The 26,473-nt window shown below is 35.7% G+C and overlaps 1 protein-coding gene across 1 annotated transcript in view; it reads left to right on the forward strand.

Annotated features, from left to right (window-relative positions):
• Nucleotides 1–26,473, forward strand: part of mTor (serine/threonine-protein kinase Tor) — a 704,297-nt gene that overhangs the window by 222,715 nt on the left and 455,109 nt on the right. Inside the window, exons 18-21 of the mRNA XM_090387576.1 lie at nucleotides 7,462–7,554; nucleotides 15,721–15,855; nucleotides 25,461–25,593; nucleotides 25,746–25,990. Coding sequence (XP_090243702.1) covers nucleotides 7,462–7,554; nucleotides 15,721–15,855; nucleotides 25,461–25,593; nucleotides 25,746–25,990 — 606 coding nt within the window. The remainder of the gene's footprint in view (nucleotides 1–7,461; nucleotides 7,555–15,720; nucleotides 15,856–25,460; nucleotides 25,594–25,745; nucleotides 25,991–26,473) is intronic.

Below are 26,473 nucleotides of genomic sequence, written 5' to 3' on the forward strand. Positions count from 1 at the left end.
TTAATTTCTGACTCAAGTTCATGTAGTCAGGCAATTTCTTATTTTGGAAAGAATTTGCAGAACACTGATGTTCTGTTCCATGTTGGTCTTCCATGGTTGAATTATGTTCATCGTTTTCTGAAGGTATCTTTACTGAGTCTGGGAGAGAGCAAAGAGCGGGGATAAGAAATAAAGAAGAGAGCAAAGAGTGCAGTTAAGGAATTCTTCACATATATAAATGCAAAGAACAGAAGGACAAATCAGATTGGATCCTTATGTAATGGACTTGGGATAGTATTAGGTAACATAGCTAAAGTTGCAGATGAACTCAACAGTTATTTTGCATTGATATTTACATAAAAAAAACTATTTGTGTCAATGAGATATTATGGAAGTGAAGTTGAAAAATTGTAATGATGTTAAAATTTCAAATGATTATTTAATGAAAACTTTCGTGCCTACAGGCGAGTAAGGCTCCTGTGGTTGATGGCATATACCCTATAATCTTAAAGGAGGCGGCAAGTGAGTGCATTGAACCATTAAGGCTAGTTATGAGAGCATCACTGGACAGGAGAGATTCCGTTTGATTGGTGTAAATTGGAACATAAAGGCGGTTCTAGGAGTGTAATGGGGAAATTACCGACCGACCAGTCTAACTTCAGTAGTAGGGAAAATCATGGAGGCAATGATCATGGGTGGAATCCAGGATCATTTAGATGGAAATGGAATTCTGTAGGACACAGCATGGTTTTGTAAAGGGAAAATCATGTTTAACAAATCTGGTTAGCCATTTTGACAGGTCACTTGTGAGCTGGATTTAGGGAATAATTTCAACATTGTTTATTTGGATTTCAGGAAAGCATTTGACTCAGTCCCACATGAGTGGTTACTTTATAAGTTGGAGCAGGCTGGAATCGTAGGGAAAATCCTTAGATGGATAGCATGATGGCTTGAGGGCACCAGGCAGAGGGTTGTGATAAATGGTTATTCCTCAGATTGGGTTAATGTAAGTAGTGGGGTTCCTCAAGGATCAGTATTGGGACCACTGTTGTTTTTGATTATTTTAAATGACATCTATGAAGGGATGGAGGGCGTGAGGTCTAAACTTGCAGATGATGTAAAGATCAGTAGAGTAGTTAATGATCGCTGCCAAGGAGAGCTTCTTCAGAGTGACCTAGATAGACTTCCAGGATGGTCAGAAAAGTGGCAGCTATGCTTTATTCAGCATAGCTGCCACTTTTCCTTAATTCAGCAAAATGCAAGATCTTACACCTGGGGAACAGCAACCCTAAAGTAACTTATATACTTGGTGGAGTTGAACTAAAGTCAGTAGTGGAGGAACAGGACTTGGGAGTTACGATATGGTCAGACATGAAGTTGTCCGAGAATTGTGAACAGGTTGCAGTGTTGCATGGTGTCCTATCGATAATTTATCGAACATTTGCTAGTAGAGATAACAACTTCATAATCACATAAAGGTGATTTTATAATCTTTATGTGATTAAATTATAAACAATTTTTTTTTAAAAAAATTAGTACCGAAAAACCAGTGTTTTTTGTATCAATACCGGTATTTCAATAATGGAAAAAAATTACCGGTATCCCGGTATTCAAGATCCCAGTGTTGTAAGCCCTAGTTGCAACCAAAAAGCAAAGCTGGATATATGTCTTGACACCAGTTGTTTTTCTATATCTCCTGACAGATCTTGAATGCAAAGTTTAACAGTATTATTAGATAACTGAACTGTTTAAAGTTTATTTTTTGATTGCTCGCCAGGCACAAAAGTTGGCATTTACACAGCACATGACTTAATTAGGGTTTCTGCAATTGTATGCTCTTCTCTTGCAAGTGCAATACAGTAACTTATCCTGTTTGAGGCCTCGGTAGTGCCCCTGTGGTTGATAGAATCATCGTCATCCCATACACCGGGGTGGAAAAGACCTGATTTCAAGTCCTGTTGATACCATGAGAAATTTTTACAGGTCTTTTTCATGTCATGACTGAGTTAGTCGGTGTCAAGTGATGGTAGCATAGTTTTTCTCCCCGAAACTCAAGTTTTTTCGTTCAGTAAACAGAAAATCGACCACAGAACATACACAATTTACAGACAGTATACAGGGAGCAATAGGGCCTTAGTTGCCGATGCTTCTAAAACCCTATTACAACAACAACAGCCTAAGTAGCATTGTCATTAACAGATTTTGAACTTTTCATCATAAGGCTCTGACAGTTTGCCTCAAGCTCACGTTTGAAAAAAACTAATATCTTTGTCTTTATATTCTGGGTGGTTAGTATCATGATGCCTATGAAGTTTGGTAGCTAACATAGAACTGTTTGATAACACTTTGTTGCACAAGATGCATAGGGCATCAGGACAAGTTCATCACCTGTATACTGTAAAACACCTGGTCTTACAAAATTATATTTTAGCTGGGAGAAGACATCTAAAACTAGTTAATTGTGTTCCAAGAAAGACAGTTGAAATGCAAAGAGCAGTATAATCAAGAAACATTTGAAAACGACTATGTAATCTGTCTGAATTCAAGGCCGGAATGAATGGGATTATGAATGGGAATGAATGTTCAGGGAGAATGAAACACTTTAGGTCAGTTAGAATGCTGTTGAAAATAGTAAAGCTAGTTTTAAAATGAATGAACTTTAATTTCTATGATTCCAAGAAAAGCAGTATCTTTATCTGGGTAGGATTAAGAAAGGTTGTGAGGAAAACATCGGAAATTTTGGAGGCTGAAAAGTAGGGAAAGGAAGCATGATGTCCAGACTTTGGACTGTGGCAGAATGTGAGAAGAAGGATTTGATTGGCTTAATAGAGATTAGTTGAGGCATATGATTAAAGAAAGCAAGCTTATATAGCATCAGCCAAAAAAAAAAAAAAAAAAACCCTTCCCATTTCATCCATCTGGTCACTCCAAATGTTTGTCTAGTTCAGCCTTAAATTTATTTAAGCTATCAACTTCTACAACAACAGATGGAAGTCTGTTCCAGAAATCAGCTACCCACTGGCTAAAGGCAAACTTATGCACATCTATTCTACAACTGTCTGAGACGTTTCAAGGAGAGCTAGGTTTACAGGGGGAAAAAGATATATAAGAGAATTTTGGGGTGTGAAGGAGAGAGGAGTGAGGCAGTGAAAAGTGATGTAGTATAACGGAAGGTAATGCGATGTAGTGTGGTGTAATGGTTCATGTTCATACAGAAAAGTCGAAAATCAGGTTAGGAAACTGATGTCGGAGAAGAGGAATAAATAGAAAAGTTAAGAACTGTGGTAGCCAACTATTTGAAGGCGATCTTCCCCTAAAATGTGTGTAGAGAGTAGGGGCCAGAATTCTAAGAGGGACATTCCAGTGATAGGCTCCTCCACCATGAGAAGGAGAGGAAAGGTCCAGCTAGGTCAGACCCCTTCCTTATTAAAGAAAAACAGAGAAAGGTGTGTATGACAGTTTGGCAATCTGTTCAACCCATGAGCATGACACTTGAATGATAAGAATAACTAATAACTTAAGAAAAGAAAATAAGAAAATATATTATAGTTTCCTAGTTAAGTAAGCAGATAAATGTTAATTGAAGTTGGGTGTATAACTAGAAATTTTTATATAGTGAGTTTGGTTTTAAATAGTATGAGAAACAACTTACTGATTGCAATGTGAACACACCTATAGAGTTTCTAATTGGCTGTAAGGATCTGGATAGAGAAAGAACTGACTGATTTTTGAGTAACTGCTTGAACTGCAGTATTTAATTAAGAGTTTTCATTGGTTGATGAGGAGAGTGAATTACCTAGTAAAAAATTGAAATGAAGGAATTAATGATTTATATTGATTGCTTATTATGTACAGATGTAGATATCTTGTCTGATTAAACGTTTGTTAGTTATTTTGCCCAAGGAACAAATTTGTTTAAGGCTATGCAACTATCATTGTAACCAAGGTACATGGAATCTTCTGTTAAATGTAGATATAAGCAGTTAGGTAGCTTGTGGGCAGGGGTGTTATGGTTATAAAATAATAATAAGAAAAGGAAAGCACTCACCCCTTCCCCCCCACAATACATAAACCCAAGAGACAAATCATTGTATTTCTGTTTTTTGCTACTTTCTGCAGTTCTAGAACTGCTAATACTGGACAGCGATGAAAAACGTTGAGATTCACTTACAGCATTAGTTACATCTGTACTTACTGTACAGATGTAACAGATGTACTTACTTACTTGATTGTTTACTTAAACTGCCTCTTTTATCCACTAATCCATGATAAATAAAAAACAAATCAACATTAATGTTACTGCATGTTACTTCACTGACACTACCATAGCTAATGAAAATGACTACTTCACTTCCCTTGTAATTATGTTAATGCTATATGTGCTACAACTAAACTGAACTGGTGATCCATAGTGGTGGTGGAAGTCACAGCTAGAGATTATTAAAATCTGTAGCAGGCGCAACAGTGCAAGTTTGTTAATTTAACGCGCATATTTTTCTTTCTGCGCCCACATGCAACATACTTTGTAATCAGATAGCTATGAATATACGCTGGTGTTCAAAGAAAGCGCATAGGAATCTTGTATTTCTAACCCTTTTTTGAAATGTATGTTACATTAATAACCAGCATCACAAATAGAAATATAAACAAAAGATATTTATTAATAGTTAAGGCAAAGCTAAGTAATATTTGACAGGTGCTCTCAAAATATTCCAAAATGAGCATTTGCAACCTTTATATAACAGTTTTGGTAAACATGACAATTATGGCTGAAATGTTATCAGAAGCCCTCAATTTGCTTCAGTTTATCATTTTAAATGGAAAACAAAATGAAAAGTTCACTGCAAACTAATGTTTAGTTGAACCAGCTCTGGCCCTGATGACAGCAGCACACCATCGAGGCATTGACAAGATCAATTTCTGAAGATAATCAACTGATAGTTCGTGGTTCCAAACACGAATTATGACTACCTGAAGTTCATGAAGGGTCTTTGGTTTCTTTATGGCAACTGCAGATTCCACACAATGCCAACAGTTTGTTCTCTATAGGATTCAGGTCTGGACTGTTTCCTGGCCAGCTAAGAATTGTAATGGACTGTTCTTCCAACCATTTTTTCACCTGTAACAAATGTAAACACATTACTGTCAAACCTGTAATGCAGAAATGAAGCTAAAGCAACTACAGAAGTGCCTACTTACACTTTTTGCCTGATGACAAGGAGCAGAGTCGTCCTGAAAGATGCAGTTACTTGGCAGATTGAAATGGTCTCTAATGGTTGGCAGCAATTTGCCTTCCAATATAGTCAGGTATCCACTGGCAGCCAGATGGACCCTTTTATAAACTGCAGGTGACCTACTCCGTGATACGAATGCACCCCCATATCATTTGGCTGGTAGGCAACTTCACTGTAGACACCATACTGTCTGGATGGTATTCTTCACCATATCTACGGCAAATCATTTCGCTCCTATCAGAGCCATTCAGGTTGAATTTCTTCTCATATGAGAAAATAACTGACTTCCACTGCTCAGAGGTCCATTTGACATGCTCTTTACAACAAATTAATCAGGCCTTTTTCATTTTTTGTGTGAGGAGGGGCTTCTTCTTAGGGCTACAAGTCCATTTTTGAAGAGGTGTCTTCCGACTGTTACTGTACTTGCTACCATTCCTGTACATTCTTCCCATTCTCTTTTCAGCTCAGACGAAGAAGCTTTATGGTTTTTAAGGCATAAGTGCTTCAAAAGGCAGTACTGTTTTGGCCTAGAGACTCGTTTGCATCCGGTTCCTTTTTTCCTATCAGCAGAACCGATATTGTTGAGTTTGGAAAGAAATCTGCTCACTGTCGACTGATTACTAGACACTCTATAAGCAATATGACCGGAAGAACATCCTTCCTCACATAAAGCAACAGTAGCACTCTTTCTTCGTGGCATCAACTGGACGTAACTCGCCATCCTGACACAAGCAAGGAATGACTTCAACTCTTGCAGAGCGCACTTATACAGGGTGTCTCAAAAATATTGGTACAAACATTTAGGGGAGCTAGGTAACATCTAAAGGAATGTGAATCGCATAGGAACCCATAACTGGAAATGTCACCGTAAGTTGGTAGATGGCGCGGTAGTCGCCGCACGAAGAGCGTGCATCGATATATGAACTGTGAGCTGGCAGACATGCACCTAGTGTATGGATTAGCAGAGGGCAATGGATGAGCCGCTCAACGAATTTATGGAGAACGCTTCCCAGACAGACATGTACCGGACCACCATTTGTTTGCGCATGTGCATCAAAATTTGTGCGATTATGGGTCACTTAGAGGTAACAGGAGTAGTGCGGGCAGACCACGTTCAACACGAACTCCCGCCGTGGAAGAAAGTGTGTTGAATGCCGTCCAGAATAATCCAGCAGATGCTCGAAGTGGAACCTTTGAGCATCTGTTGTAACATCATGAAATGCATCCATCTCGTACTCCATTGTTAATATTATGTCAAATAAATGTTTGCCACTAATTACTGTCTTGTGTCATTTCTGCTTCTTGTGCCTCTGCTACTACTTTCCCGTGACGTTTCCGGTTATGGGTTCCTATGCGATTCACATTCCTTTAGATGTTTCCTACCTCCCCTAAACGTTTGTACCAATATTTTTGAGACACCCTGTATACCTGAAAATAACAGCTGATGCAATATTACATCATCACCTATGCGTGTCAATCTTATGCAATCTGTAAGAAATATTGCTATATACTTACGTTATTTGGACGACAATTAGAATTTTAAGGGGTGATGCACTTTCTTTGAACACCAGTATATATTAGTAGCATATGTAACAATGCATTGCACAATTTTACCTTAATTGAACTGATTGCCACTCGCTTCGTGGGTAAAGGGGGTCTCTTAACTAGATATTGTAACTGTCTTGCAAAATAAACATATTGCCAGTTAAAGAAGTTTTGTGATTATTTTTAACAAAACATATTCCTTTAATTAACAAATAAGTAAAATTCAAAGTAGCCATTACAGAAATATATCCTTGGATCCCCTGGGAACTGTTCACCGATCCCTTGGGATCCACAGAGCAGTTTGGGAACCACTGCTATAGTACATATTCTCTATTATATTATACTATATTGTATTATTCTATAATTGTATTTTTGTATACTATATTAGAATTGCATTATATACTCAAACTTTTCTTTTTTCTTTTGCTAATTTTATGAACTATCAATACGACGATCTTTTGACATAATAATTGCCTTCTCATTCCCTGGGGAATTGAATTACTATAAAGTGATCTGACTATTTTTATAATGGCACGATTCTCTTAAATGTTACTCAAAGTAATGCATCTATTATATCCAGTGATTTGTCATAATTCTTCTATCTTTCATTCTTTAATAAATTTGAAAATTATAAATAAATAAATATATATATATATATATATATATATATATGCATTTAACTTTTTTTTGCTCATGCATTCAGGTGAGTGGCACTGAAATGAAAAAATGGATGGATGATCTAATGCCAATAGTTCTGGATATGATGCAGGATTCATCATCATTACCTAAACGAGAGGTGGGTTAATAAAAATATCTTTGGTATTTACCAAGACTTAAATTTTGAATTAATTTAGTATTAGTAACATATTCAAACCAGGACAATTCACTGGTAGTAAACTTCACAAATATCAGCAGGGTAGAGTGAACTGCTTGTGGATCATTGAGTACTTTGAAGTATTTCATCTTTGCTTACTCTAGTGACCAGAGTGAATTACTGGCAGTTCACTGGGTTTATATAGCAGTATAGTGAATCATAGCAATTTGCTTTGTCATCTTCATATTTGCTGAGTAGATTAGTGAAAGCTTCTGACTGTGTGGAAAGAAATAAACTTTTATTTAGAAATACTAGCTGATAATGAAACTTCCAACCAAATAATAGTTACAATCTATAATATATATATAGAGACAGAACTCAATTGTAGTTAAATTGAGAACAGAAATATCAAATTGGAAACCAATTAATTGTGGTGTCCAACAGGGTTGTCCCCATCTCCACTACTTTTCAACATATACAGTATCTGACAATGCCATTGTCAGATACTGGAGCCTAACAGTCCATGGAAGTATTACATTACTAAATGGTAATCACCTTGATACTTTACTATATGCTGATGACCAAGTACTCCTGGCCAATAATGAAGATGAGTTACAATAATCAGTACACCATCTAAATCTTACCACAAAAAAAAATTTAACATGGAAATATCAATTTGTAGGTGGTAGATGACTTTCATCAACCGGTGAAATACCACCACTTTGCTTATTGGAGGCTTGAAGTGGTGAAACCCATGTTTAGTCTCTAGAGCAAAGTTTCCGACATCCCCCTCCCCCCATACTTCTCCTTCAACCCATGCACGGGGCTAAGTACTATAGGTTTTGATACCTTTCATGTTTGGGGTTTTCATAAAAAAAAAAAAAAAAAAAAAATCAACTGCAAAAATAAAAATCATGGCTTTTCAAGGAAAAGATCCTTTCTGGAGCAAAATTTGTATTGGTAATACAATTCTTGAACAATTAAATTGCTTAAAATATCTTGGCTACAGGGTGACTTATGAAACAGAAAATGTTATTAGTAACAAAATTTAACATTATAACTGAGAATAATCATTCAAATTTTTAACTCAAAAAAGTGCAAAGATAAACCAAACCAATACTCATTCATATACAGAGGTGAAGCCTGGATCATCAAAAAACAAGATGAAAGCCAAATCACTTCGGCTGATATGAAATTTATGAAAAAAAATTCAGGATTTGTTGTTAGACTACATAAAAAACAAGGACAGACTAGCACAGAGACAGAAATGGCTACAACATGTAAAAAAAGAATGGATAAAACCAGCATACCTTGTCAGATTCTCCGATACACGCCTAGAGAAAGAAGAATGCCAGGAATGCCAACCAAGAGATGGCTAGAGACCATAACAGGCCACTAGGCCTACTACCTGATATAATGATGATGATGTGTCATAGTGGAACAAATAAATACATGGGCTGTGTTAGGGTAACTAAAAGAAGAAACAGGTGCATGCATGCATACTTGTATGTACACCAATGCCAGGAGTTTAGTTAATAAATTTGATGAGCTTGAAGTGCTAGTCAAGACGTCAAAGCCAGATATTGTTGGGGTATCAGAGACGTGGTGTCACACAGACATAAACAGTGCAGAATTGGAATTGGGGGAGTACAATGTGTACAGAAAGGATAGACAAGACAGGAAGGGAGGAGGGGTTATGCTGTTAGTTAAGAAATACATAAAATCAAAGGAAGTGCATCCAGTTGATGTTGGTGGACAATGCAATGTTGAGTCTGTTTGGTGTGACATAAGCACTGGGAAAGGTAAAATGAGAGTAGGTGTGTGTTTTACGCTTTATGAATCTGATGAGTATAATGAGCAATTGTGCAGAGAAATAGAGTGGGCCAGTAAATCAGGATGTCTTATAATGGGGAATTTTAACTTTCCAGATGTCGACTGGAACTTGTGGGGTGTTCACTTGCACACTAGCAAGACTTTTGTGGATTTATTGGATGATTGTTTTCTACAGCAACATATTCGAGAGGCAACCAGAGGGAATAATACTCTTCATCTGATTATCAGCAGTAATTTTCATGCATTAAGAATTTGCAGATAAAGAACCACTGGGTGACAGTGATCACAATGTACTGATGTGGGAATTACTTAAAGATGTAACTACCATCAAGGCTAAAGGGAAGGGCTATTTTTGTAAAGGTGACTACAGGTATCTCAGACAGCTTTTAAATTCTGTACAGTGGGATCAACTGATGATGTTACCAACGTTAAATTGTAAATGGGAAGCCTTCAGGGACTTAATTTTGGAGGCTACGAGCCTTTTCATTCCAACTAAGAAAAACTGTTCAAGGTTTAGGTCTAAATGAATGTCAGATGAACTAATGAGGTTCGTGGCAGAGAAGAAAAATGTATGGGATTTGTATAAAGTATCAGGTGACACAGAAGCATATGGCAAATATAAACTTGTCTGTAATGAAGTCACAAAGGAAGTTAGTCAGATGAAGGCAGATTACAAGAAATCTTTGGCAAAGGTTGCAAAGAAAAACAGCAAATAGTTCTTTACTTATGCAAACTTTAGAAGGAAAGGAATGAATCAGATCGGACCACTTAACATGATGGGTTGACTATTGATGATCATGCTCAGGTAGCTGATAAACTGAATGAGTATTTTGCATCTACATTCACACATGAGGAGTTATTCAATGAGGGGGAGTGCCAGAAGTTTATGAAAAGCTAACAGGAAGCTAAGTGATTTTTTAATAACTGAGAGCAAAGTGGAGGAAAAATTGTTGAAGTTAAACATAAGGAAGGTACCTGGGGTGGATGCGATCTATCCAGGTATATTAAAGGAGGCAGTAAAGGAAGTAACCAAACCCTTAACCATAATTATGAGAGCTTCCTTGGACTCAGGGGAGGACCCCATGGACTGGAGGTGTGCAAGTGTATCACCAATTCACAAAGGGGGTTCAAAAGGTGACACAAGTAACTACAGACCTGTTAGTTTGACTTGTGTTCCACAGAAAATAATGGAATCACTGGTTAAAGAAGCATTGCTGGATCATCTAGACAAGACTGCAGTAATAGTTAAGAGAAAGCATGGGTTTGTTAAAGGGAAGTCTTGTCTGACCAATTTGATTGGATACTATGATGTGGTCACAAAGCAACTGAATTCCAAAAATAATTTTGATATCATATACTTTGATTTCAGGAAAGATTTTGATACTGTTGCACATGGAAGACTGCTGTACAAATTGGAGAGATATGGCATTAAGGGTAAGTTGCTACAATGGATAAAGGGATAGTTGAGTGGGAGTAGACAGAGAGTGGTAATCAATCGACTGCTCTTCGTGGACGAATGTTATTAGTGGAATTCCCCAGGGTTAGGTGTTGGGCCCATTGTGTTTTGTATATTTATTAATGATATTGATGAAAGTATATCAGGTTTAATGTCCAAATTTACTGATAATACAAAGGTTGGCAGGGTTGTTAATGACATTAAAAACAGTATGCCACTCCAACTGGATCTAGATAAATTGGGAAAATGGGCTGAAAAGTGGCAACTGAAGTTTAACATTGACAAATGCGAAGTACTGCATATGGGTAGCAATAACCCAAGAGAAACATACCAACTGCGTGGTACTACACTCAGGGAAGTGGAAAGTGAAAAAGACCTGGGGTAATTGTGCAGTCGAATATGAAGTTCACTGAGCAGCGCAGATGGGCTGCCAGGCCAGGTCATGAAGTCGTGTCAATGATATATAGGAATTTTGCTACCAGGGACAGCGAGGTGATTCTCCTGATGTACAGGCAATGGACAGGCTACACCTAGAGTACTGTGTACAGGTCTGGAGGCCTCATTTTAGGAAGGATGTAGACTTGCTAGAACGATTACAAAGAAGGGCAACAAGATTGTTGAGGGGAAGAAAGGGGTGCTCTTACCAAGAAAGGCTTTAAGTTCTGCAAATTGCAGCACATGGAGAGTAGGCACCTGTAAGGTGATCTGATTGAGGTTTATAAGGCCTTGAATGGCTTGAGCAAGCTGAATGCTGATGGGATTCTTTCTCTTGCTCAGATTAAGAACCTGAGGGGGACAGATTCAAACTGAGGAAAGACAGTTGTAGAATAGATGTGCGGAAATTTGCCTTTAGCCAGCGGGTAGTTGATTGATGGAACAATCTTACATCTTTTGTTGTGGAAGTTGATAGCCTAAAAAAATTTAAGGCTGAGCTGGACAGGCATTTGGAATGAATGGAAAGGTGAAATGGGAGATGTTTTTGTTTTTTTGTTTTTTTTTGGCTGATGCTGCATAAGCTTGCTTTCTTGCATTGCATGCCTCTACTAATGCTAATGATGACAAATTATACTAATACTACCTTTTTGTCAACATAAATGTTTACAGATGTAAATAAATTCAGTTGTTAAGTGCTTAGTATTCATTGAAATCTTCTTCTTCAAACTGCTCATCTACTAAGTATGCTTCTGTAAAATCCAGAAAGACTCTGAATTCTCAAATATGCCAGATTTTAAAGAGTTACTGTAATTGAATACATGGTGATACCACAAAAATACAATAATGTTTCATTCTCCATGTTGTAAACTCCTCTAACCATTTGTGGCAATCTTGGAATATAAACAGAAAATACAGGCATACCTCGGTTAACGTTACCTCTGATAACGAAGCCTCGATATAACGAAGTCCGCAATTTCAAGCCCCATTTAACATAAAAAAATATTCCAATTTAAGGCCAACGCCCGACAATCATCCGATTGGTGACTGACGGCGACTCGTTACGTATTCCCGAGTGCTCCCGAGCTGCGGGCATGTCTGTTATAACAGTTTTGCGTGTCAATCGCGTAATTTAGTTGTTGTTTACATGATTGACGTTGTTTCAGTGTGGCGCATTTCAATAATCGACGTAGGTTCTTTATAGCATTACATAACGTAGATTTTGTAAATTTTAATAGAAAATATTTTTGTTTTAGTTAATTAAAATGTCAGAATCAAAGAAAAGAAAAGCAATTTCTTTGGAAACTAAACTAAATATCGTACGATGTGTTAAAAGCGGCGAAAGAAAATCCGATGTGGCACATTCTTGAGGATTAGCGCAATCAACTTTAACAACCATACTAAGTCAATCAGAAAAAATAAAACAGTCTGCTCAGAATTGTACAGATGTTACAGCGGCAAAATTAACTCGCTTAAGGAATCCAATTTTAGAAAAAAATGGAGAAAATGTTAAGTTTGTGGATAGATGATATGTCACAACGTCATATGCCTTTAAGTCAAATGGTGATTCAAGAAAAAGCATTATTTTTGTTTAATCACCTGAAATCTAAACAAACTGAAGAAATTACGGAAACCTTTGGGGCTTCTCGTGGTTGGTTCGAGAAATTTAAAAAACGGGCCAGGATTCATAGTGTAAAATTAACAGGAGAAGCTGCAAGTGCAGATGTTGAAGCTGCAAATAAGTTTCCAGAAAAACTAAAGGAAATAATTGAACGTGAAAATTTTCCACCAAATTTGGTGTTCAATGTTGACGAAAGCGGTTTGTTCTGGAAACGGCTACCAACAAAAAGCTTCATTTCTATTGAAGAAAAATCAGCTGCTGGATTTAAAGCAGCCAAAGACCGTTTAACGTTACTCTTTGGATCATATGCCTCTGGTGATTATAAATTAAAATTGCTATTAGTTTACCATTCAGAAAATCCGAGGGCGTTAAAAGGTAACATAAAAATGAATTTACCTGTAATATGGAAAGCAAATAGAAAAGCGTGGGTTACCAAGGAGTTATTTACTGATTGGTTTGTTAACCACTTTTGTCCTGGAGTAAAACGGTATTGTCAAAAAAACAACTTTGAAGAAAAAGCTCTTTTGTTGTTAGACAATGCTCCGGGACATCCTACTGATCTTAACACGTTGGACACATGCATTCCTGTCAAAGTTGTGTTTCTTCCAGCAAACACAACTTCCCTGATTCAACCATTGGATCAGGGAGTAATAGCATCATTTAAAGCTTATTATCTGCGTCGAACTTTAAACAATTTAACTGAACTAGAGGATAAAGTGGAAATGACAGTTAAAACTTTTTGGAAAAACTACACCATTAAAAACGCAATTGAAAACATTGATAGTTCTTGGAAAGAAGTCACTAAGAAATGCTTAAATGGAGTTTGGTGCAAAATATGGCCAGAAGTTGTACTAGAAGAAGAAAATAACATCCAAGAAATTAGAAATGAAGTTATCCAGATGGCTCAATCAATAGGTTTCGAAAATGTCGATGAAGAGGATGTTAGAAATTTATTGAATGCAGAAGATGATGGTTTTTCAGTGGAAGATTTAGAAAACCTTGTTAGCAACGAAGACAACGATAATGAAGGCGAAGTTAAAGAAGTTCCTGCCGAAAAAGTGTTAACAACCAAAGATTTAAAAAGGTGCTTAAATGACATTGAAAACGTTTTAAATTTTTTTTAGTGAAAATGATCCCGATTTAGGAAGAAGTGTTATAGTTAAGCGATCAGTGTTAAATGCAATAACTCCGTATAGGCAATTGTTAAATGAAAGAGAAAAAAAGCATAAACAATCAACTTTAACCTCATATTTTAAAATGTGATTTCACTTTGTATGTAAGTTGACTGTTTATTTAATAAAACTTTTCTTTGTTCGAAAAAAAGCTTTTCATTTTCTTTACGTAGGAACGTATCCCTATTCTGGCCATAGTATTTTTACCTCTGATAACGAAGTTTCGCTTAACGAAGTAATTTCGTGGAACGCATCCTATTCGTTAATCGAGGTATGCCTGTACATTTTTCTTTATATTGATGATTTGGAGTTTATGTTTACTGGTTTGGCATGCAAATGGTTAGAGAAGTAGCAAGAAAGCTCTGCAGTTTATTAAAAAAATTGTTTATTTATGGATATACAGGCAGTTCTCGCTTTACAAGTTCCTAGGTTTACGAGGTTTTTTTTTTTTTTTTTTTTTCCCAAAGTATCCAGTATCAACCAAATCAAAAATATGAACATTAATTACAAAAAAAATGAATGTTAAACATTCATAAATACCACATTCCAAACCACGCGCATAGCTATACAATACAGTGTACCCAGCTTTATGATATTAATCCGTTCCAGAGACACCATCATATCGTGAAAATTTTGTAATGTTGAACCCAATAACACATTGATTTTTGGTAATTCATTCCACGATCTCGGAAGTTGAAATTTTCATTATATAACTGTCTAAATTTTGCACTATAAAAAAGGTCATTTTATAGTGCAAATTGTATTAGTTACCAATCCAAATCACTAAAATGCACTACACTTTCATCATTATCATATGTTATAAGAACCAGTTTTGAATGCCTTTGTGACATTTTTCTAAAGCACATTTCTGGAAGTCACGACCATAAAACAATAAAAACAATTTGCACTTTCCAGTTTATTGGGCTTTTCTGTTACTGCAAGCAATTATAAATGGGTAGTAAACGCGATGTTATTGCATTTTCAAAAATACTGATAGCTGGAATTGTGTAGTTTTTTGTGTTATGGTGAAATGTGTTTCCCCCTTACTGAAATCTTCAATCATATAAAAAACATAAATAAATTTTCAGAATCTTCTCTTCATTCCTTTTTTTTTTAAGCTTTTTAAACTTGTTTCTCTGTGCAAATCGTATTAGTTGCAATTTGTGCGTTCCATTAAAAAATGCTTATGCATCTATTGAAATTTATAAAGAAAATAGAAGATTTATCTTTGAAACAAATGCCTCTTTAAACATTTCTGAAGATGACTCCTTGTGCAACAAACCAACGAGTGCCAAGCCAATAATGAGTGATCAACGAGTGTGCATTTAGTCGATCATGAAGAATAAACATTCTTTAAAATTTGTAAGTCATAAATAATTTCTTTATTATTATAATTTGCTTGATTTTACAGACTACGTTTTAATTTCTTTGGATAAATCAATCATTGTTTAAACACAAACTAATTAGCTAACTAATTTCATTGTTGAGAGTGTAACCCCTATTTTTAACCTTATGGCTATGGAAAATAAATTCCCGCTTTACGAGCGCGCGCTAGAAACGAATTAATTCGTAAAGTCGAGAACTACCTGTATAAATATACTTTTACAAGCATATTTTTTATCTGTCTGTTTTAGGTATCTCTGTGGACTTTGGGTCAGATGGCAGAAAGTACAGGTTATGTAGTGGAACCATACAAAAAGTATCCTAATCTTCTTGATGTTTTGCTGAACTTTCTCAAAACTGAACAGTCACCAGCTATTCGAAGAGAGGTTCGTATTTCAATCTTATAGTATAATCCAAGATTGCACCAGAAAAAATGGAAATATTTTTAAATCACACTTTGTATTGTTATTTTATTAATTCTGTTCTACAATAGTTTAGAAAAGACAAAAAAAGTAGATATCTTAGAGTGTAATGCAGGTTCTGAGGGATTTTTATTTTATTTTAATTAATTTATTTTATAATAACAATCCCAAACACAAGGTTTTTGAGGCATCTAGTACTTTTGATGTGTAGAAAGTGAGGAAAGAACTTGTTGCCATTGTTGTTGAATTTCTGTGGACTGTTATTTTATTTTGGAGTTTAATTGTGATAGCTGTTTACTTTTTGTTCTAAAAAATATAGATCAAAGCTGCAGAATTACAGTGCACATGGATATATCTGCAGAAACCAAACATCTTTCTGGTAGGGCTTAGTAGGGACTGGACTGTGTTTCTCAGATAGGAGTCTGATTAATTCTGTTGCTGTTGTCTGAAAAGTGTTATCTCTAGAAGTGTTAAAGAAAAATCTTGTTTTTTTATGTAAAGGAAGCACTATTTGATGTTTGTGCTAAGAAAGGTTAGAGGTTAAAATTATTCCAAGTAGAGAAATCTGCTTTTAAATCTTTTCATGAGACATGATCTGGGTATTACTGAAGATAACATAGCCAAATGGTCAAGAGTGAGATGCAGTAGCACACGCTCTTTGAGTGGACTGTGGTTCAATTCCATGACTGCCAAATATTAACAATTGTATTCATGATTATTATAACTTCTCTGACCTGATAGTTGTGCCGGAGTATAAACAGAAAATGTAACGTGCATGTGAACTGTGTGTTAAACTTGCTTGACCTGCCTTTAACCAAAGAGTATGACTCAGAAATTCCTGCCTAGGCTTGCAGAGTTGGGAAACCGAACTAATTTTTCGATCATTCCTGCATAAGCTTGCTTACATCAATTTGTCATTAGTTAATTCTAATAACAAGTTTTTTGATCAAGCAGATGTTCTTCAATTGCACTAGCTCTGTGTGGAGGAGCATTATTATCTATGAAAACAAAATTTTATCCGGTTGTTACTTGCATCAGGCTTCCATGAAGTGAAAATATATTGTCTCTGAGCCTCGAAATACTGCGAATTTGTCATTCATACATGGGAGATCAGTGTATCCACCCACAAAAATGCTACCAAATAAGATTCTGAATTCTGAAACTCCCCTTTTATAATAATGTTTTTCAGAATTATTCCATATTTCTTATCTCTAGATCAGAAAATGTGGAGTAATACTTATTATACCCACAGTAAATTTATGGGTATAATGAATAAGTTTCAATTCTCCTTGATTTAAAACATAAACTGTGTTAGAAGTATCACCTTTAATGAACTACAGTAGAGTGCCAGTTTTCCAGAATAATTGATAGTCAAATAATTGATTCCGGATAATTGAATTGGAAAATTTTCCGGATAATTGAACTGGAAAATTTTTTGGATAATTTTAACGGTAAGATTAAATAAATTTAATCTTACCGTTTAATCTTACCGCTTATGATTAAATTATTTAATTTAATCATAAGGTAAGATTAAATAAATTTAATCTTACCTTATGATTAAATTAAATAATTAAGATTAATTAAATAAAAAAAAAATATAAACCCATCTCGGAAAACAGAAACATCCATCCAGGCATTTTTATGATTTTTATACAAAACAGGAAAATTAGAAAGATTTTTAAATTCCCTCGGTTTTTTCGACTTACCTATAACGAGCACGGGTAATCTGTTCGTCCCAGTGGCATTTTCACATATAAAGCAATTGTAACTCGCTATTTTCTCATCTTAAAACTAGGCATTTCTCTTTTAGTGGCTAGGGTTTTTCTTGTAATGCGTTCCATAATAAACTCGTCCCATCAACATTATAAACGTTTTCTTTCTCATAATTTGCTTAACTGAAGCGAACTTATTTTAAAAGACACTGCTGCTTATCGTCTGCAGAAAGTTTCTCGCCTTGAATGTCTAGTTCACATATGCTGTCTCAGTTTAAAATTTTTCAGCCAACCCATGCTTGCTTTAAAATTTTCATTACCTCTTAATTTTTGATTAAAATCCAATGCTTTTTCACACAACGTTGGGCCAGACACTGGTTCATCTAAACTTCGCTTCTGAAGAAAACAAAATAGAAGTAAAGTGAGTGCGCTCTCTAAAGTGGCATTTTCAGGTTTCTACATAGTCTTTTTCCTGCTAGACCCTCGTTCACTATCCATAATTGACGCAAATTCTGTTACAGCATTTGAATTTTTCTTGATGTCATAAATTGTTGAAGTCCCCACATTAACTCTTTGGAGAGATTTCCTAAATTTTCACCATTTCCAATTCTATTAATAATTTCCATTTTTTTGTTGAAATGTTAAAACTATGTATTTTCTTTTTGTTCACATTTTACTGTAAAATATTGAGAAAAATAATAAATTGCACAGTTTCGGGCCAATATTATTCTTACCGAATCTGGAGCTAAACTAATCTGAAATTCACTCATGGTTTCCGAGAAAACCCAGTAGTTTCTATGATATTTTTCTAAAGCACATTTCTGAAGGTCACACAGAATTCTAGAGGTCACAACCATAAAACAATAAAAACAATTTGCAGTTTTCGGTTTATTAGGCTTTTTGTTTGTACAATCTGTTATAAATAGGTAGTAAACTTGATCTTTCGCTTATTATAATCAAAATTCAATTTGCAAATTAATCACTATAATCGCCTGCTTACTACCCTGTGTACGTACTACTGTGAATAAAAAAAAAAGATCAGCCTTTCAAATTATTCTGGATAACTGATGTTCCAGATAACCGACGTTCTACTGTACTTGAAATGGCACTTATGGCTGTAGCGAAGAAATTTTGAGGATCTTTGCATATTAACCTTCTCCTGCTTATAAAAAAAAAAGCTGTTATCCTGGGAGATTGATACATGTATTTAGTATTAGTATTAGTAATGGCCGCATGGTACAAGAAAGCCTATGGCTTATGCTGCACCAGCCAAAAAAAAAAAAAAAAAAAAATGGCTTATGCTGCACCAGCCAAAAAAAAAAAAAAAAAAAAAAAAAATCCGAACAAAACAATGATAAAAACAAAAAAAAATAATAATTAAAAAAAAAAAAGAAATTAAACCTATCATCCTATGCGCTTCCCTTACCGGAAAGCACTATCCAGATGACCTTTGAATTTCCCCAAACTGTCTGCCTCTACCACCCACGAAGGCAACTTATCCTGGGAGATTGATACAATCTTGAAAATTTCGTCCTCATTCATTTTACTGATGCCTCTCAGAGCCTTAAACACCTCAATCAAATCTCCTCTAAGGTGTCTAGTTTCCAAACTCTGCAACCCACATATTCGAAGTCTTTCTTCATAAGGCCGCCCTTTTGCCAATCTCCCCAGGTTATACACCCTTTCAAGAAGCTCGATGTCTTTCTTTAGGCGCGGTCTCCATACTTGAACACAGTATTCCAAGTGTGGTCTAACATAGCTTTATATAATGGGATTATCACGTCCCTATCTCTACTTGCAAAAGTTCGATAGATCATCGATAGGACACCATGGGCCTTCCTTGCAACCTGTTTACAATGCTCAGAGAATTTCATGTCTGACCGTATCGTAACACCCAAGTCCCTTTCCTCCAGTACTGGGTTTAGTTGAACTCCACCAAGTGAATAAGTTATTTTGGGATTACTGTTTCCCAGGTGTAATACCTTACACTTTTTTGGATTAAAGCATAGCTGCCATTTTTCTGACCATTCCTGAAGTCTATCTAGGTCTCTCTGAAGAAGCTCAGCTTGACAGTGACCATTAACTACTCTACCAATTTTAACATCATCTGCAAATTTAGACATCACGCCCTCTATCCCTTCATCAATGTCGTTTATGAAAATTAAAAACAACCGTGGTCCTAATACTGATCCTTGGGGAACCCCACTTCTTACATCAACCCAATCTGAGGAATAGCCATTTATCACAACCCTCTGCCTCCTGCCCTGAAGCCATCCTTCTATCCATCTAAGGATTTTCCCAGTGATTCCAACCTGTTCCAGCTTATAAAGCAACTGCTCATGTGGGACTGAGTCAAAAGCTTTGCTGAAATCTAAATAAACAATGTCGAAATTATTCCCTAAATCCAGCTCGTGAGTGACCCTTTCGAAATAACGAACCAGATTTGTTAAACATGATTTTCCCTTTACAAAACCATGCTGAGTATCCTTGAGAATTTCAATTCGATCCAAATGATCCTGAATTCCACCCTTAATCATTGCCTCCATGATTTTCCCTACTACTGAAGTCAGACTGACAGGTCGATAATTTCCAACTTCACTTTTAGAGCCACCCTTATGTATGGGAGATACATTTGCACTTTTCCAATCCATTTAACAAGAAAGAATTAAAAATGCAGTAAAAATAATTACATCTATGCACATTTCACCTGTTCTTATTTTTAATCTTTAACTCTAGTGACCCTAGAGAAATTCATATTCAGCGGTTTCTATTTTTACACACACACACACACACACACATAATTTTTATTGTACACCAGTTTGGTTATTCATTTACTGCTCATGGCCTGCTGGCTGGGGCCTTACATATAGTTATACATGCATAAATTACTTATACACTAAATGACAAAAATATTTTGACATTTCTCTGTCAGTGTTGTGTATTGTGCCAGAAATTCCATCAAATGCATATCATCTCAGACATATTGGTATAAATCATGTGGATCTACAGCAGCATGTTGGAAGTCATTGTAGGTAATGGATTGGAGCACTTGGAAACTTAAAATATGGGATAATGCTAGATTCCATATCGGTAACTTGTGTGTGACTTGACTTTTCTGTCCCTCCCAAAACCCACTGGGGCAGTGTTATTCAAAGGTGAAATTGTAGATTGTAGATCATGGGTGCTCAAAATATGGCCGGTGGGCCTAGTCCAGCCTACTGAGGATTTTATCAGGCCTGCAGAAAGTTGTGATTTAAAGAAATCTAAAAAGTTTCATCTGCAATTCATCTGTAGATCCTATTCTCTTATGTTAAGAAACAGGTATTTAGCCGATATTTCTTTTTCTTGTCTTTGTAGCCTGTCTCTTCATGCATTCTAAATCAATATTCGTGTTCAGTTTCTGAAAGCTCTGAAGCTCTAAAATATTTCTCAAGCATTGAGACATCACATGTTTGCTGAAGTATCTCAAGAAAGTATTCAACAGGGTTTGGGAAATATTTCAGAGCTTTAAAGGAACTGAACACAAATATTGGCTTAGGATGAATTTTGGGGAAATTTGTTTAGAAAAACTGTTGTTTAAAATTTAGTGTCATTTCATTTAGTGATCTCAAATTAGCAAGCGAAGATATCTCTTTCCCATATTTTAGCAAGTAGTTTTGCAATATATTCCATTTTATATAGCTAGATACAGTAACATTCAAAGCCATTGTATCTAGCTGTAAAATCTCTTACAACTCAACATACTCACTGCCCAGGTTATTTCTTTTTTACCAGCACTATAGCTTTTCTTTCTTTAGCCTTGCTCAAATGAAAATTAATAGTGGCAAATAATACAAGAAAACAAACTTCCACACATATATTCTGCAACCATCCCTTCTCAGTTTGAATTTATGCCCTCTCATGTGCATAGTCTGAGCAAGAGGAAGAATCTCATCAGCATTGTGCTTACTCAAGTCTTTCAAAGCCTTAAACACCTCAGTCAGTTGTTGTTTGTTATTTGGTTTTTAGGAGCATTAGCAACTAAGGCCATATTGTTCTGACCTCAGTCAGATTACCTTGGAGGTGTGTAATCACCAGATGCTGTAATTTGCAAAATTGAAGGCTTTCTTGGTAAGAGCACCCCTCTGTTCTCCTCACCAATCTTTCTTGTCCAATCATAATGACATATTAATGATTTGTCTGATCATTTTGATGACAGAATATGCCTAAGGTCCCAAAATTCTGCATCTATTTGATTACATCCTTATATTGTTGAAAGTGATACTGCAGCTGCTGATTATTATTTGAAATGTGGATGAAAACTTTGTAATCTGGGAGCTTGCATAGCATACCCTCAGGGAAAAATTTGTTCAAAGAAGTTTCCAAATGATGCGAAGATTGGTAGCTTCCTTGAAACAAATGGACAGGAGTTGCTATAGATGGTGCACTAGCAATGAGCAGCTACCAAACTGAATATGTTTGTCTTGTGCAGGAAAAATAGAGCTTAATTACAACTCTCTCATCACTCTTACATAATTCTTGCTTGCAAAAGGTTGAAACTTGATTAAGTTAAATGCTACAATTTGCACTATGAACTACCATCTGCAAGATTGAAGTACCATCAACTGAGACAGATCCTAGTAACATTAGATTTGAGTTTCTTGATGTGCCACACCATGAAGACGTTTGTTGGTTGAGTCATGGAATTCCATACACAGGTTTCTTCAGCCACAGAAAGAAATTAAAATATATTGAAGGAAAAGGGAAATGTTTCGATTTGCCAGATCTGGGATCTTTGGTTGATTCAGTGTTTCTAATTGACATCACAGTTCACCTAAATGATTTGAACAATCTTTTTCAAGGCAGCAATGGCTTGATCATGAACTTGCATTCAGTTACAAAGGTTTTCAAGATAAAACTACTGTTTTGGGAACAGCAGCCAAACTGCTGTAGACTGGAGACAGACTACACTCACTTTCCATGTTTTTATGAGATTTGATAAGAGTGGCATCTATAAGGTTGAAACCAGACATTTCCTAAGAGATGCAAAGTGCTAACTTCATATTTTGCATTAACATTGGTAGAGGCTGAATATCATGGGCTGAAGGTGAGATGCAGTTCAGTTCTGGCCCAATGGCTATAATGAACCTGTAGTGTAGCAAATAACTTATGTTATCTAGGTTTCTACATTATCAGTGCCTGTTTTTTTACCCTATTACTGCATATAATTGAGAGAAACTGTATATTAACATTCAGTAATAATTATTCTTTATTTTTAAATACTTGGACTAACATTGTGAGTGGGGTTCTGCAAAGTTTGATGTTGGCTCCCCTTTTTTACTGTTTTTTTAATATTTATTAAAGATACTGATTTAGATATAAAACTATTTATTTAGTTTTATATCTAAATTTGTTGAAATTGAAGATTTGGGGAGAGGATGCTTTAATGACAATGAGGATATACAGCTGAAGCTGTTTATAGTGACTCTCTTTTTAATATCCCAGCATGTTATAATGACCATGTGGTAGGCCCTGGTGGATTTTCTATAAACTTAATGCTATTTTACATTTATTATAATGATCTTGAAAAATGAATGAATTTTCTGTAATGACCCAGAAATGTCTTCCACTCTATCTTATTTTTTACTGTTTTGTTACAATATTCATATTTCAAAATGAAAGAATATTGGAGCTAATGATGAGAATGCATGCTGACTGAGAAATCACTCATTGGTGATTTCTCATGCTTGTTGGCATAATGAAATTAACTTTGATTAGAAGTTAATTTCATTATACAGTATGTAATAAGCCAACTTAATACTGTTGGTTTATTAGTATGGCTCCTACAAAGCAGATAGCTGTGCTAATCACAGAAAAAAATTAAAATTTTACAAGCTATGAATAATGATGTGCATTCTAGGAAAAAAGATTTTTTTTTTTTTTTTTTTTTTTTATGAAAACCCCAAACACAAAATGTATCAAAACCTATAGTACTTAGTACGGTGTATGGGTTGAAGGAGAAGTATGGGGGGAGATGGATGCCGGAAACTTTGCTCTAGAGACTAAACATGGGTTTCACCACTTCAAGCCTCCAATAAGCAAAGTGGTGGTATTTCACCGGTTGATGAAAGTCATCTACCACCTGTAAATTTGAAAGCCTAAAAAAAATCTGCTGTGCCAAGTTGGATCAGAGAATGAAAGGCAAAGTACCCAGATCTTGAAGAATACTCTTGAAATGGTTAATGATGATGCATACAAAAAAAGCTTCCTGTAAATGGAAATCTTTTAAAAACTAAGGCTGAATTTGAATTGTTTGCACCTTGGATGAATATTGAAGATTTCAAATCTGACGGTTCTAGAAATTTAAAACTTGTCGTTGGGTGTCTTTCAGAAAAGTGTGCATGAAAAGTGCAATAAACAACACTAAAGTAATGAAGGAATGAAAGGAGGGCGCCTCCGGAGCCAGGTGGGAAGGAGCAGTAGTGCGTATCACATGCTTCTTGATTAGATCGGGGTTCGAGCCCGTCACCACCAAATACGGAAGATGCGGAAAGGTCAGGGAATGACCACTGCATATCCCGGAGCAATATGGCCTTAGTTGCTAATGCTCCTAAAAACCAAATAACAACAACAAAGAATGAAAGGAGATTCATTTAAAAAAATGTTTTACTGGCATTTGACCAGAATGACATCTCCAGTGCTGACAAAACTGGACTTTTTATTTAGTTTCTACCTGGTAAAACCTGATAAAACATTTACTTTCACAATCAGCATGTATGGGCTGAGGAAAACCCACATGCAATTCTTCCATAACATCACCAACAGTGGTTCAGCCTCAATATCTGGGTGGCTGTTTTTGGTGATAAGTTATTTGGGCCCCATTTACTTCCAAACAAACTGACAGGGCAGGTGTACAGAAACTTTTTGGAAAACAACATGCCTGATTTCTTGGACGGCATGCCACTGATCATTCGTCAACAAGCACACTTCATGCACGATGGTGCTCCCGCACATTTCAGCCCGCAATTACCTGAATCAAAGGTTTCCTAGTTGGTGGATAGGTAGAGGTGGACCAACTGTCTGGCCTCCACACTCATCTGATTTAAACCCACTAGATTTCTTCTTGTGGGGCCATTTAAAGTAATTGGTGTATTCAACTCTGGTAGCTGATGTGGAAACTCTCTCTCTGCAGTCGAATTGTGGTAGGTTGTGAGACAATACGAAACATGCTAGGTATTTGGCATCGTCTTCGCGAGTCCATGAGACGTCAATGTGAGGCTTGTATTCAGGCAGAAGGTGAACATTTTGAACAATTACTATAATGTGATGTGAACAGTTAAGTGTCATAGACAGACCTTCAAAACTCGGAAACCAAGCATTTCCAGAACGTTGATATAAAATATTTTTATTGTCTACATATGAGGAACTTATTCCTGAAGTTATGGCATGTATTTTTTAGACACCCTGTATATTGTACAACTTCCATTTCTACTCCGTTAGGTTATTTCTTTTCTAAATTCATTTCACTTTGTCTAGAGCTTTAGTCCAGTAAAGGAGACTTATTATCTCGCTGGTTTTCCTAGAGTTTTTCACTTCGGAAAGTTCTCTTCCCATATGTTATATAATTTATTTAGGGTAAATTTGTCTGAAACATAACTTAACATCTTACTGATATTTTTATATTTTTTATTTTTATCACTTGATATAAGGGCAGACTTTATCTCCTTATATTTTGTAAAAGATTTTAGGTTTTCATCCCCCCTCCCCCCATTTGGTTGATGACTACAAGAATATTATATCTATTACCTGAAGTTACTGTATATCTTATTTCTTCTTTCAAACTTCAGAATGCAAACAGGCTTAAAATTTCTTTTTCAGGCTATTCGAGTGCTTGGAATCCTTGGTGCCCTTGATCCATATAAACATAAAGTGAATCTGGGTGTAATTGATCATTCTGGAGAATCTGGGGGAGGTGTTCTAAGTATGAGTGACTCAGGGCAAGGTAATCAAGGTACGAATATGAATTATTATTTTTATTAAAATAAAAGAGGTTTTGAATATATTATTTTAAATAGAAGCTATTCTAATTAAAATGATTATTCATAATGTTAATCGTTTTTTACTATGTTTTTTAATATTTGCCTTAATATGCTTATCTTTTAGAACTCAGTGCAAGTGAAATGCTAGTGAATATGTCTGGAAATTTGGATGAATTTTACCCATCTATAGCCATATCAACACTGATGAGAATTATTCGAGATCCTTCACTCTCACAACATCATACAATGGTAGTTCATGCTGTGACATTTATTTTTAAAAGCTTAGGAATTAGAGGTGTTCCTTATCTGCAGCAAGTCATGCCTTCTTTTATTAATGTCATCCGAACCTCTGATGCTACTTTTAGGGAGGTAAGAATACTTGTTTTAAATTGAAACTGTATGCAGTTTTTCCCCCGTTTGGCAAGACTAATTTTATTTTAAAGTTATATTTCAATTATTTGCTTCTATAATGATGAATAATTATGTGCAAGCCTTCGTGGCATCTAGAAGTGTTTCCATGATGTATATAAAGGTATAGTCTTTACAGTAATTTTTATTTTTAATTTTTATTTACATTATCTTTTTATATAACTTCTGATACATGATAAAAAAAAAAACGCCCTGCAAGACTGTCCTTATATTGCTTCCATATAGGTACGATCAATACGATTGCAATGTTAATTGCTATTTGACATTTGCACTTTTAGTGTTTTTTTTTATTAGAAGCTGTGCATTTTTAGCCCTCTTTAGTGAAAGCTTGCTACATACTGTATGTTTTCACATTTCTTTAGGCACTGCCAGTATTTTTTAGTGACAGTCAAAGTTTATCTTAGTTTGTGTATAGCTCAGTTA

This window comes from Mastigoproctus giganteus, chromosome 13, assembly GCF_048544385.1.
Source record: "Mastigoproctus giganteus isolate SK-2022 chromosome 13, ASM4854438v1, whole genome shotgun sequence".
Taxonomy (NCBI): Eukaryota; Metazoa; Arthropoda; class Arachnida; order Uropygi; family Thelyphonidae; genus Mastigoproctus; species Mastigoproctus giganteus.